This window comes from Fringilla coelebs (assembly GCF_963513975.1).
Source record: "Fringilla coelebs genome assembly, chromosome: 7".
In the NCBI taxonomy this organism is placed as follows: Eukaryota; Metazoa; Chordata; class Aves; order Passeriformes; family Fringillidae; genus Fringilla; species Fringilla coelebs.
The window spans coordinates 30,199,474-30,211,920 of NC_140035.1; the positions used below are offsets into that span (position 1 = coordinate 30,199,474).

The following is a 12,447-nucleotide window of genomic DNA, read 5'->3' on the forward strand; positions in this document are numbered from 1 at the left end:
CCTCAACTCACTATTTCTAAAAATAAAGTAAGTAATATTAATTTGTTCCTCCAGCACCTGGTGTTTAAACTTATTTCTTGGCAACTTCTGTTCTCAGCATTTAAACATTTTTCATATTCACCTTAAGTCTGGCAGCACTATTGGTTATCCTTCTCTGCCTCACTAATAATTTGGTTGATGGCATGCAGGTGGGTTTCTCATAATTAAAAAACCCATTTGCAAAGTTTGCATTAGGTGATCTGAAAAATAGAGCACTCCTTTCAAAGGTTAAATAAGTAAGCTGCAGAGCTCCATGAAAATATTGCATAATTTAGGGATAAAAATAGTTTTGCTTTATTCAAGCTAGGCTGGATAGGTAGATTTTTACTGCAATCAGCCTAAACCTCATCTCTCCAAGTTACATGCTCAAGTTGATTATAGAAAATTAAATTTAGTATTAATCAAGCTAGGAAGAAGGAAATTACAAAAATTAACCTAATGCATAAATCATAGAAAAGAATGGTGGAGCCAGCTAGAGATCATTTAATGCATCTTCATCTTGTCCCACACCAGAATCAACTCCCCCCTTCCCCAAGCCACTCTTTTGTCTAACCCTTTCAAAAATGTCCCCACAACACAGGTACCAGAAGCCACCACTCAGAGCTCTGCAGGTCCCCACCAGCCCTCTGCTCCAGGCCTTGCCTTGGCATCCCCCACCCCTGCCCCAGCTGGCAGAGCCCAGGAATGCAGCTCCTCCCAGTTGCACTGACAGGTCACTTGCAGTTTTGGGCACAGAACTGCAGCACCTGGCACCACTGGAGGGAAAAAAAAAAAAAAAAAAAGAAAAGAGCAAATCCAAAAGGGCAAGTCCAGTTACCCAATTACAGAGGATCCAGGCTTAGAAATATATATTTCTAAGTTTCCTGATTTAGAAAGAACTCTACATATTGGCTGTGGCTTTCAGCTTCTCCGCACCATCCACACCATAAATTACGAATTTAGCATCTGACAGATCTGCACTACCACTTTATCCCAGTTTTACAGTTGAGAAACTACTGCCTGCATAGGACCTGTTCCAAATTATCCTTGAAGTCAGCGGGATCTCCCAGTGAGCCCCCTGGGACATGGGGTGGACAAGCATGGTTCCATATTTCCCAAACAGCTGTCCAGTACTTTGCAAAGCCATTTCATCCTCTGGACATGAACCCAAAGAAAGCTTGGTAGAGGGCTCTCCTGACACACTACAACCAACATGCAGCTATGCTTCCATGGAGTCACAGCTGATGGTGTATTAAGCCAATTTTGTCTTTTATATGCAAATTTATTAAACATGGAGCAGTCAATCAGCCCTACAATCCACTCTACACAGCTGAAAACATCCCATTTAAACTTTTATAATAAAGAAACATTTAGCTCTGAACGTACATTTAGAGCACAAGAGTTTTCTTCTCTGAGCCACATCCTGATGTTTTCTTCCTTCCCAAATCTTACTTGCTAGGACATGTACAAATCCAGACAGTCTTTATCAGCTGGGGGTGTGGGAGGGCAGTTTTAGATTAAGCTCTTACAACTGCACTGTTTTCTTACTGAGGAAAAAAACAACAGCAACTTAGAGAAATTAAAAACCTAAATGAAGTCCTTAAGACTTCCCCTTAGTCACTCCCAAACTTTTTTCCTACTCCCTTTGAACTCTAGTAATTTAATCAACAGCTTGTTTAGGAATAATCTTCTCATCCCAGTTACACACACACACTAATGTCCATCACAGAATAAATTAAAAAGCAGAATCCCCATAAAGAGCGGTAACAACCTGACATTCTCTGGAAGCAAGAATAAAGGACTCAGAAAGAGCATCTCTTAATGAATTCCTGGGATGCCCCAGTGCTCCTCAGCAGCAGGGCCAGGCTCACCCCGCAGCACTGCACAGTCAGGGGCAGACCTGGCTGGGGCACAGCCGGCAGGAGCTCCACTGCGGTCATTACCAGAGCTCAGCAGGTCCGGGCTAGGCAGCCACAGCCCTGCAGCCTCCCCAGGAGCATGCACAGGTGCATGCAATTCCCCAATTAACTGAGTGCAGCTCCTGAGCCAGCTGCCAGCCAGGGCTGAAAGGAGACAGCAAGGCACCTGCCGGGATGCTGTGGGAAAGCACCGCTGGACACCACACCTGCACTGCAAATAACTGCTTGGCTCAGGGCTTCAGGACAAAGAGCATGTTTGGCTGGGCATATCTACAAGCATTAGAGAAGGAACAACCTGGCAGGTGAAAACATATGGGCCATGAAGGAGCCCAGGAGACTTCCCCAGAAACACTCCAAACCCCATTGCTTTTACAATTCCTAGTCCTATGAAAGCACGGCAGGAGCTTCTGAGAACTGCCTTACGGTGGGGAAAAGATCCCTTGCTTTAGGAGTGTGTACATGAGCTGCAGAAGACAGCCATAGCAGCCAGGTCATTATGAAATACAAGGTTCAATGTCTATGAAAACAAAAGGGGTTTCAGGAACAGCCCTGTCTCCTGAACGCTCCCCTGTCCAGATAACATGGAGGACAGCACTGCAGTACTGCTAAGGGGCATGGCTGTGCAGACACCGCACTGAGGTAGAAAAGGTGTTTTGTACCACCCATCATGGCTTTGCAGAAGCAGCACTCACTGCAGACACCCTTCCTGAAATTTGTGATGCTAAAGACCAGCATTATTTGGAGAGCACAGGACTGCAACCTGCCAGTTTCAAGCTAAAAAAACCAAGTTGTGAAGGCAGATTGCATTAAGGTCCTGCATTTTGGTCCAGCATTTATATTTGTTCTTATAGCACCTTCCCATTTTCACTGTGGGCATGGTGAGTATGACTTTGCCCTGTATCTAAAGATAGGCCAGTATTTCACAGTACAGGACTGCTTTGCCACTTTAAAATCAAGGTGATTCATGCAGAGGATGGACAGAAAAAACAGATGGCAGGAGAAATACAGCAGAACTCTTTCCACTCTGCCATCAGTCCTTGTGCTGGGGCAGGCAGGAGAGGGGGAGCTGTTGTCAGGTGATGAGAACAGGGCATCTTGTGATTCAAGTGAACGGGGACTACTCAGCAGCACTTCAGCTCTGTGCAGTTTGTGTCTGGGTACATGAACACCTTCCAGTTCTTTTTGCCTTTGGGAATCTGTATTATCCAGAATGAGAGTACCCTAAGTGTAGCCTAACCGTTAACAGGAAGATTATCTGTAAAGAAACTCCCTGACCTCATCTGAGCACCGAGGACCTGCCTTAGCATGTCACAGTAATTCACAACTGCTTGTTTGCACAGAGATGTGTGTGTCTGTGTCTCTGTGAACCGAGGTGGTATGATCCCAACAGGTGCAAGGCTCCCACATTCCTCTGCAAGCTGAGAGCTCACTATCTTGACACTGATACCTCCGAGGGAAACAACTTTGTCACAGGTTCAGTGGAAGATCAGAGGACCTTGAAAAATTGTATTTAACTCCATGTCCAGTTCAGGGCACAGATTTCCCCTGCAAAGAAGTAAAAATTTATTAATAAACTGCAATAGTTTCATGTAAGAAACAGGAAAGCAGGAATGCTACTAACCTTGAGAATATGAAGGCCAGACTCTTGCTTTTTTCCTCTTGACTGCACATCAATCATCCACTTGACTGCAGGGTTTTACTCTTGTGCCTCTTATTAGCATTAATCATATCACTTTTTACTTGGAATTTGTGAACAAGTATTCTGTTTATTAGCTTAATAAAAGCTCAGATGCATAGAGCTACAAACATCAGGCACCTCAGCACACACTAACACAGGGCTGCCCTTGATTTTAACCTCTTTATGCCGCAGAGAAGACCACCAGGATTTGTTGTCCACACTGGAGATACTCCAATGCTAACTTGACAGCTACGACTGACTGGGCAGCATGGCTCTCACACCATACTTACATCTTTTGTACCTCTGGAAGATGTCACAGATACTTCCTGGGTTTAGAAGTCCTCTGGGCTTCCTTCTCACAAGCACATCATATGTCTTAGGGCAACACTGCAGAAGAAGGCTGTCCATGCATCTTGACTATACATCACATTTATTTAAACAAGTAAGCCATTTTAAGTCCCTGAGTTACACATTTCCTCCTTACACCATTTCCCCAGAAATGCCTGCTTTCTGCTTCACCAATGGCCAGTGTTCTTCCACAGCAGAATGCAGAGGGGATCTCCTGAGGCATGCCACCCTCTTGTGTCCAAAACAAGTTTCACTAGTTCCACCTGGAAGTACCAGGAAAGCACTTCACCAGAGTAGAGACAAACAGCCCTCAGGTGTCTGGGGCACACAGGTCTTTCTTAACCTCCCTTCAGCACTTTGTTGCTGCTGATGCTTGCATTTCAAACAAACTTCAGTTTGTTTCACACCAAACAGGGAACTTGCACCAATTAGAAGCAATTTTCAACAGATCATGATAGAGTACCAAAAGCAAAAAGTATCAAATGTAAACAACTTGTAAACATTAGTAACACATCGGCAGACTCAAAGAATATGAATGACCACAAGAGACAACTCACAATTCAGAAATAGCCTTTTGTCATGAAGTCTTTATGGCTTGACAGAAAGAAAGTTAGATTTGTTTTCGATGTGGTTAGTGCAATTTTTTTTTATTTGAGAGGTCAGTTAAGAAGAGTTAAACAGATGAATCCAGTATGACACCTCAGTTTCCGAGTTGCTTTTGAACCTGATCTGAAATATGGCACTGGACTCTCATCTAGAGTCAAGGCATTTGTGATCTCAGAAATAAAACCAGCTATTTGCCCCCCAGGATATGGAGAGGGCTCTTCAAGGGATAATTCATGTTTCATCTAAAACAGAGGAAGGAAAGCTTAACAGCATCACAAGTGCCGCTGTGGGCTTGGCCAGTACCTCTGCAATCCACATATACAGCTTCATCTAATACATAATTTATTTGGAAAAGTGAATGAAGGAAGGAGTAGGCAGACTCATTGAAGAGATGGGTAATGCAGCATTTGAGAACAGTCCACTCCTGGAAATTCAGGCTCCTGCAAAGTAACCTTGGGCTTTTACACAAGGACAGGCTACAAAAAGCATATTCCCCAACACTGTCTGAATTTAGATCCTCCTATTTGCTATCTCATGCAAAGCAAGAACGAATATCCAAGCTTCTATCCAAAGCAAAAATCAGTGTCACTTTCCTTGACAGTGATAATGGTGTTCAGAGAGAACTTTTCAAGTAGTGTACACCTTTCTGGAATCAGAATCAAGGTTCACAACACTCACCACATCTTCAACTTTGATCTGAGCTATCCATTCCCTGATTCCAGAGACACCACTAGGTCTGGCACCACCATTTCCTTACACTTATTGCTTCACAAGCCATATTCATTCCCAGGACACCCAGCTCACCACAGCACTTTTGCTCTTCCCTTCATTTCTCTCCCCATACGAAGAGCTCCCATTATCCCTAACAGAAGTCAACACATGCTTGCACAGGACAGAGTAGACCTATTAAGGCTACATGGCTGACCAACAGAAATACATGTATGTAACTGAAATTTTCTTCTGTTCAGCAAAGGGCACTGAGTTTTAATTGAGACATTTTCACCTGTGACCCTTACTTCCTCGTATCCACCTTCTCCCCCTACCCCCTTTATGTATGGGGAAGACTCACTGTGCTTCCCTGATGCAAAACAAGAAACAGATCACATCAAGTTTGCTCCATACACCAAAAGGTAAAAAAAAAAAAAAAAAAAAACAAACCAAAGGACAAACTGGTTCACAGTTAACTATAAATAAAAGTGCAGTAAGTGTTCAAGTAGAGTGTGGAGTTTAAGCAAGCTGTACAACCACATTTGGCATAGTCATCTTTTAAAGGCCCTGCGTGGGTCCCTCCCGTTACTGACGGCAGGGGGAAGAGGCTGAACACTATTAGCTGGTGCTGGATTTACAGGTCCTCGTCCATTGCCTCTCCCACTACCTGCATAAATGTGGCCGTGGTTATACGTGAATGGAAATCCACTTGCTTCGGGTCCAGTTTGTAAACCATTTCCTAAAAAGACAGAAAAAACATTATCACGAGCTCCATGGGTTGAAATCAGATTCCTTACATCACTCAACCAACAGGGAATACATGGAGTTTGCAGTAAACACCAAACCCTGAAGACCAGAAGGAAAAGCCTCTCTCTGGCACTGTAAGACCCCAAATCACAGCTTACCTTTGCCCTCCCAAACTACTTTCCCTCCATCCCTGTCTCAGCTAAAGCAAGAAGGGTCACAATAACAGCTGTATAACACCAGCTACTGAGTATGGGCATTGTGTAAGGCAGCCCAGAACTAAGGTCCCCTCTCAGTTTACACCTGCTCAAAGCCTTGAAGCATTTTCATATTTAAGATTCTGTGTTAAAATACAGCACAAAACTATCTGGATAAGTCAAATATTGGAATTCAGATTATCACCACATCTGTTTTTGTGAGCTAACCAGGCAGGAAAGCCATGGTATCTAGCAAGACTGAAGTAATTTTTAATACCAATGCCTCAGGAAGTTTAAAAAAGCAGAATTTCAAGTGCTGCAAAAACTTTTCAAAAGCATCACAACAATTTAAGATTAGTCAAGACCTCTTATGTGATATAGGCACCCCAAATATTCTGATCTTCTCCTCTCTTCTACAGAAGACATCCTAAAAAACATCTTCAGGAGATGTTCACGCTTACATGCTTGAGGTTCTGGCCTCAGTTTGAATGACTTTTTAGAGGCTAGTACACTTTTTTATCCCAAGAATGGAGAACCCTTGAAATAAATTTCTATTCCCATTACGTGTTTCTCATTTTTTCACTTCTACAAACTGAAAAAAACTTACCCAGTGGCCCAAAAGTACAAGTACCCATACCACTTGATGCAGAAATATTATTCTGTTCACCCTGTGCCTTTAGAGAAAGGTAAAAAAAAAAAAAAAAAAAGACATTGATCAGAGAAAGAAAACTCACAGTTTTACAGAAAGGGGCTGGTTTTTTCCCCCCTGTGTTCTTACAGTGGCTCCACGTGGAATTTATCTGCTACTTCAATTATTGGCTCATTTCTAGCTATATATCACTGCGTCCCTTTTTCAGGAAGAGTCATATCTGACCACAACCTAGTGTGAAATATTCAGAACAAAGAGCACTTTAAGCCAGAAGCCTCAGACAAGTTTAACATACCAGTTTGTTCTGCCCGATGTGCTCTGAGTTGGGTTCGCTGTAGTTTGGCACTTCTGAGTACACCATGCAGAACCTGGGAAGAAATTAGGATTATTAGGAAGTTCTAAAGCCATTTTTTTAACAGAGTTCTCAACTCCACAACTCACAGAGCATATATTCTTGACATCCCATCACCTAGAAGTAATTAATCCAGACCCCACTGTTCAGAAAATATCTGTAGCTATTAAAAGGCTCTTTGATCCCTTTGTAGGCTTGTGGTGAGGCTGCCACATCTTCCTGGTGAGGGCATTTCAATCAAGCAGAAGCAAGCACTCATTTAATCAAGGAGGTAAACTGGCCTAAATAAAACAAAAGGTGATGAAAGGGCTCCCTTTGTCTCTCTTCCAGCTGCATAATCTTGTCCAGCACCCACTCACAAGGTCACTTGAGGCACTGAGTCACCCAGCCTGCTCCCAGACAGGGACTGCATTACACCTCTAGAGAAAACTCACTCCCACACACGCCCATACTATGCAGTGCCCCATTAACAATAATAGCACAGAGCAGCCCAAAACTGGCAATGAAATTGGAATGAAAAGGATGCTCTCATCCTTTTCCACTCAAGGGGACTATGGCAGAATAGGCCCATCAACTCACGACATGGAAATTATGGCAGAGAGGAAGAAAGATCTGGATCATTACACTGCTTAGAATGGTTAAACACAAGTGGAGCTCCCACCTGCTGCTGGGAGGTACAACTCAGATAAAGACCCTCATTGCTCCAGCCTGCTGGAGAGTAAGTCAGCTGGGTAACACTTCTGAGGTAATGGATTTTGTACAAGATCATCTGTAGTTTTTTGGTTTTTTTTTTTTGTGTAAATCAATCTGAACACCGGGCATTTCTGACCCATACAGGAGGATATGTAGCAACCCCAGAGCCCCACTTCCCTGATGACTGAAGGGTTTCCCACAGCACTTTGTGCAACAGAGGAAGTACTCTTCTGGTGAGAAAAGGCTGTATTTTTTCTGTTGCTCAAGTATGTCACTCATGTTTGTTCTTGGGCAGGAGCTGCTGCCCCAGTCCACGGGCAGCTTAAAGCAGGTTTAATGAGGCCTGTTTCTGCTTGGATATGATTCACTGCAGTGACCTTGCTCTTCCTTCTCTGCACTGCCTGGCCCTCAAGGATGACACACATAAAAAAGGATTTCACCAAAACGAAGTGGTTAATCAAGCTAAGGCCTAGGTAAGCAAAGCACATTGTCATTTATACATTTCCTCCTCCTACGCCTGTGCCATTGATGGAGGCTGATTTTCCTCAAAGTACCTACAAGTCCAGACAGGGTCAGAGCTCATTACATCCACAACCAACGGAGAACACACTTTTGCTGCCCTGAATTCCATTTCCTAAGAGCTACCAGGTCTCATACTTACCATGGCACTCTGCTGAGAGGTATGAACACACAATACTTACTCCCCAATTTTATGCAGCTCCCCTCCTCGTCCTGTGTAAAGTGTCAGGCATCCTTTCCACAGAGATGCGTACCTGGCCAGAGAAAGGAGAAGTGAAGCAGCTTCTTAGTGAATGAGCTGACAGAGGAAGTTAAAGGATACTTTCTTCCAGAAAGTTAACAAGTATTACACACCAGCATGGACCAAAAAATTCTCAGGGACCCCAAAGTCACCAACACCAATTGTTTATAGATCCCCATGTACTACTTCTAGCAAAAGGTACCGGAAGCTCAGCAGACTCCTTTGACAATTCCAGGAAAGCAGCCAATTATTTTGAGATTGGATGCTCTTTTGTTGACTGGAGCAACCCTTATGACTTGTCCTGCAGAGAAAAGGCATTTTGCCAAAAGCAGTGTCTGTGTTATATTTGGTGACAACTCGCAGTTCTGCTTTCAGCAGGAGCCAGGAAGAATCACCTTTGCTTGCTAGAGAACAGCTACTGACTGTGCATGATCAAAAGTGCTTCCATTCTTAATATAGGCCCTTACCAGACTGGGTTTTTTAAAGGCACAAGAAGTTTGGCCATCAAACTCTGAGCGATGTATAGAAACACACTGAAATAGGTTTTTGATTGCAGGAATGTTCCCTCACAAAGACAGGGTGAGTGCACTCTATTCTTTGTGGCGGCACTTGACTTCAAGCACTGAAATCTGAGCCATACAAAACCTTCTGTGTAATTGTTCCCTTCAGTGAGGGGCATCATGTATGTGTAGAAAATGAGGAAAACACAGACCAGAAACAGAGGCACAGTGCAAGGGAGTTAAAAAGAATATACGTGTCTTCTAGCACAGGAACAGGGAGCCTCAGCAAGTGCACTCAGAGGAGTCACCAGTCTGGACAAGTCACCACTTCCTTACACTCCGGGTGTATCTCTGGAACAGAGATAACAAACCTTCCTCTTGCCCTTTGCCTTATCTGCTGAGACTGGGAGACATCCGGCCACACGCAGGGCCCTGAAGAGGCACCAGGGAGGAGTCAGGCTGGCAGGAGAGGACAGCAGTGCCAGTGCAGTGATAACCTTCTCTGTACTTCAGCAGGAAAGCACTGGCACTGTAACTGCAGATACTACCTTGGGAGCTTTCCATCCAGAACAAGGATTAGTGTTCTTCACTTCATAGATTCACTTTAAAGATTCCCTCACTGCTTAACCTTTAATAACCAGCTAGTCAGGCAGTCTTGTGGCAGAAAACAAAGGAAAAGAGCTACCAAACAATAAATGTAAGTCAAACATACATTTACTGGGAAAAGACCCAGCAAACCACATGACTAACAACCTCCAGCACAAAGTTATTCCACATATGCAAGCATTGGGTTTTATTTTAAAAAGAGTCGGCCGTAAAGCACTAAACTCCAGCACTAATTTCAAATTCAGAAATATTAAGTGCAACAGTTTCTTGTAAATAGGTTCATCAGCCGGTGACAAAAGTAAGCAACAGTGTCTGCTTTTGCAGAGGAATGCATCTGAAATTCAGCAAGGGGCAAAAAAAGGCATGCTTACTCGTGGTGCCTGTGGAAGCTTTTCTGCTTGTATCAGAGGGCATCCTGCCCTATGAGGCCAGATTTGCCTACAGAGCTGAAATTTACCTGCCTTGCAAGGGCAACACCACACAGTCAATTCTGTTTAAATATAAAATTGCATTTGGAGAACCCTGCATGCCAGCGTGAGGCCAGTTTTCTGAAGATGAGAGCCAAACCAGAATGGACTTAGCTTTTGCCATTTCACTCCCTCCTCAGTCCTAAGGGAGCATGCAATTCATGTAAATGAAGGCATGACTTTGCCAACCACCAGAAACAGTGATGTCAGCTCATAAATGTAATACAGACAAGCCAAGCTCAGTTTTTTAGATTAAAGGATGCCATGACTCGTTGCACAGAAACACCAGAGCAGTTACAGTAAGCCACTCACAGAAGGGAGTACAGTAATGCAGCTGAACAGCATGGCTCTTAATTTGTTTCAATGTCATCTACACACGGGGCTTTGTGCTGGCCCAGAGCTCTGGTTTAGTTCCACCCATCCCTGAGCTCCACGTGCTCTCCACGCAAGCAGCCTTGCCCAGAACCACCTCTGCTGAGGAGTCAGCCCATTTCGTGTAAAAGGACATTTGCATAGGAGGAAGCAGCTGTAGTTTTGGTGGCAAGGGTCATGCAATTTCAGTCCAGAACTGAGAATTACGCTCAAACAACTTAAGAGCAGCTCAGTTCACAGCCCGAGTTGCCTTTCACCTACTTTTTCATAAAAACAAAATTAACAGGACCTTGCACACACTGCAGATCCCAGAGTGCCGTAGGCCAAAGGATCAGTGTAATGGATTTCTAAAAGTGCAACCTAACTGGTATGAAGAACTCAAATGAAAATTTACTATGACTTTGCTAGTGACAATTTAAGTGACACAGCAAAAGGATTTTCAGATTTACTCTAGCATTCTCACATTAAGTTTGGGGGTTGGGTTTGTTTCTTTTTTTAATTAAACGACCTCTGAGGAACTATTTGCAGCCAAACAAATTACACATTCTACAGTGTAGCCCTAGAATGAATTTTTATAGTGAAACTGAAAAGGTTCTCCTCTGCCTGTCACTTTTGTTACGTCATTCCAATGAAAAGCAACTTTTCTGCGTGATATGTAATCATCCTCACCTTTCATTAAGGAGCTGACTGCCAGAGTAAAGAAATAGCTGTGAAAATAAGAACATGCTTTGGACTTCCCCTGCTTGATTTACAGGCCAGAACTGACTGTTGCACTCCCCCCTGCCCCAGAAGTATTTTCCTCGGGAGCTTTTTAAAGTCAACAAAAATCTCTTCACCACCACCTCCTTATTACAAACCCAAGCCCCTCCTAGCCGGCACGCTCACACTAGTCATGTTCCAGCCTGGGAAAAGTGGGTTTAATTTGGCAAGTGACCTTAGGGCGCTGGCTCGGTTACAGGGAGCGGGTCGGAGGCGGCGGCCGTGTCCCCCGTGGCCCTGGAGGGGCCCCGCGGGTGACAAAGGGCAGCGCGGCCCGGCCCCGTACGCACCCTTTGGTCAGGCGGATGATGTCCCCCGGCTGGATGAGGCCGCCGATCTCGTCCCACACGCAGATGGTGATGCTGCCCGTCTTGTCCGCCACCTTGCAGGACCTCACCTCGTGCCCGTCCTTGGTCTTGGTGACTCGCCCTGCGGGGAGAAGCGCGGCTCAGGGGGGGCACGGCGCCGCCGGCCCCCCCGCCCGCCGTGACACGCGTGGGCGGCCCGGGGGTGGGGCGTGCCGGGCGCCACTTACCGATCTCCAGCACAATAAAGATGACATTTAAGTTTTTCAGTCCGGGTTTTATGTCTTTTATAAGGAAATACGTGTCGCTCGCCGCGCTCATGCTGCGGCCGGCGCGAGGGTGAGGGCTAGCGGGGCGGGCCGAGCCCGCATCCCGCGGGGGAGCGGGAGCAGCGCGGGGCCGGGCAGGGGGGCACCGGCGACCCTCACAGGGGACGGGGACACGAGCACCGAGGGGCTGTGCGGTTACTGTGCGGCACGCCCGACCCCCACCGCTCCCTCTCCACACCGACACCACCAGCACAGCGACCACCCCGCCTCCCTCTCCCGCCGGCACTGAGGAGCCCACGTGCGCCGCGCTCCGCTTTATACCGGCCGGGCGCCACCAACGCGAGCTCCGGGAGGGGGCGATTGCGGTGAATGGAACCGTCCGGGGCACGCGGAGCGCCGGGACTGGGTAACGGGCGGGCGCGAGCCGGCGCCGCGCGCTGATTGGCCAGCGCTGCTGCCGCCATCTTCTCCTTCTCGGGGCGCTGCCGCTGCCGAGC

At 45.7% G+C, this 12,447-nt stretch overlaps 1 protein-coding gene across 3 annotated transcripts; it reads right to left on the bottom strand.

Annotated features, from left to right (window-relative positions):
- Positions 1 to 3,919: 3,919 nt before the first annotated feature.
- Positions 3,920 to 12,223, bottom strand: NABP1 (nucleic acid binding protein 1). Of its 3 annotated transcripts, XM_084209088.1 has the most exons (7): positions 11,912 to 12,223; positions 11,667 to 11,805; positions 8,614 to 8,685; positions 7,163 to 7,235; positions 6,826 to 6,892; positions 5,945 to 6,016; positions 3,920 to 5,009 (listed from the first exon to the last, which is right to left on the bottom strand). In XM_084209088.1, the coding sequence occupies exons 1-7, from the start codon at positions 12,000 to 12,002 to the stop codon at positions 5,002 to 5,004; spliced, it is 522 nt and encodes a 173-aa protein (XP_084065214.1). In that variant the 5' UTR covers positions 12,003 to 12,223; the 3' UTR covers positions 3,920 to 5,001. The 3 variants fall into 3 exon arrangements, with proteins under 3 accessions (XP_084065214.1, XP_084065213.1, XP_084065212.1); XM_084209087.1 differs by having other exon boundaries at positions 3,920 to 6,016; positions 6,826 to 6,886; XM_084209086.1 differs by having other exon boundaries at positions 3,920 to 6,016.
- Between the last annotated feature and the right edge of the window lie 224 nt (positions 12,224 to 12,447).

Excerpts from the sequence above, each read along its gene's own strand:
- NABP1 (XM_084209086.1), bottom strand. The coding sequence starts at position 12,002 with ATGAGCGCGGCGAGCGACACGTATTTCCTTATAAAAGACATAAAACCC. Across the intron at positions 6,893-7,162 it reads ACATCGGGCAGAACAAACTG|GCACAGGGTGAACAGAATAA; the intron begins GTATGTTAAACT and ends CTTTCTCTAAAG. Across the intron at positions 6,017-6,825 it reads TTGTACTTTTGGGCCACTGG|GAAATGGTTTACAAACTGGA; the intron begins GTAAGTTTTTTT and ends CTGTCTTTTTAG.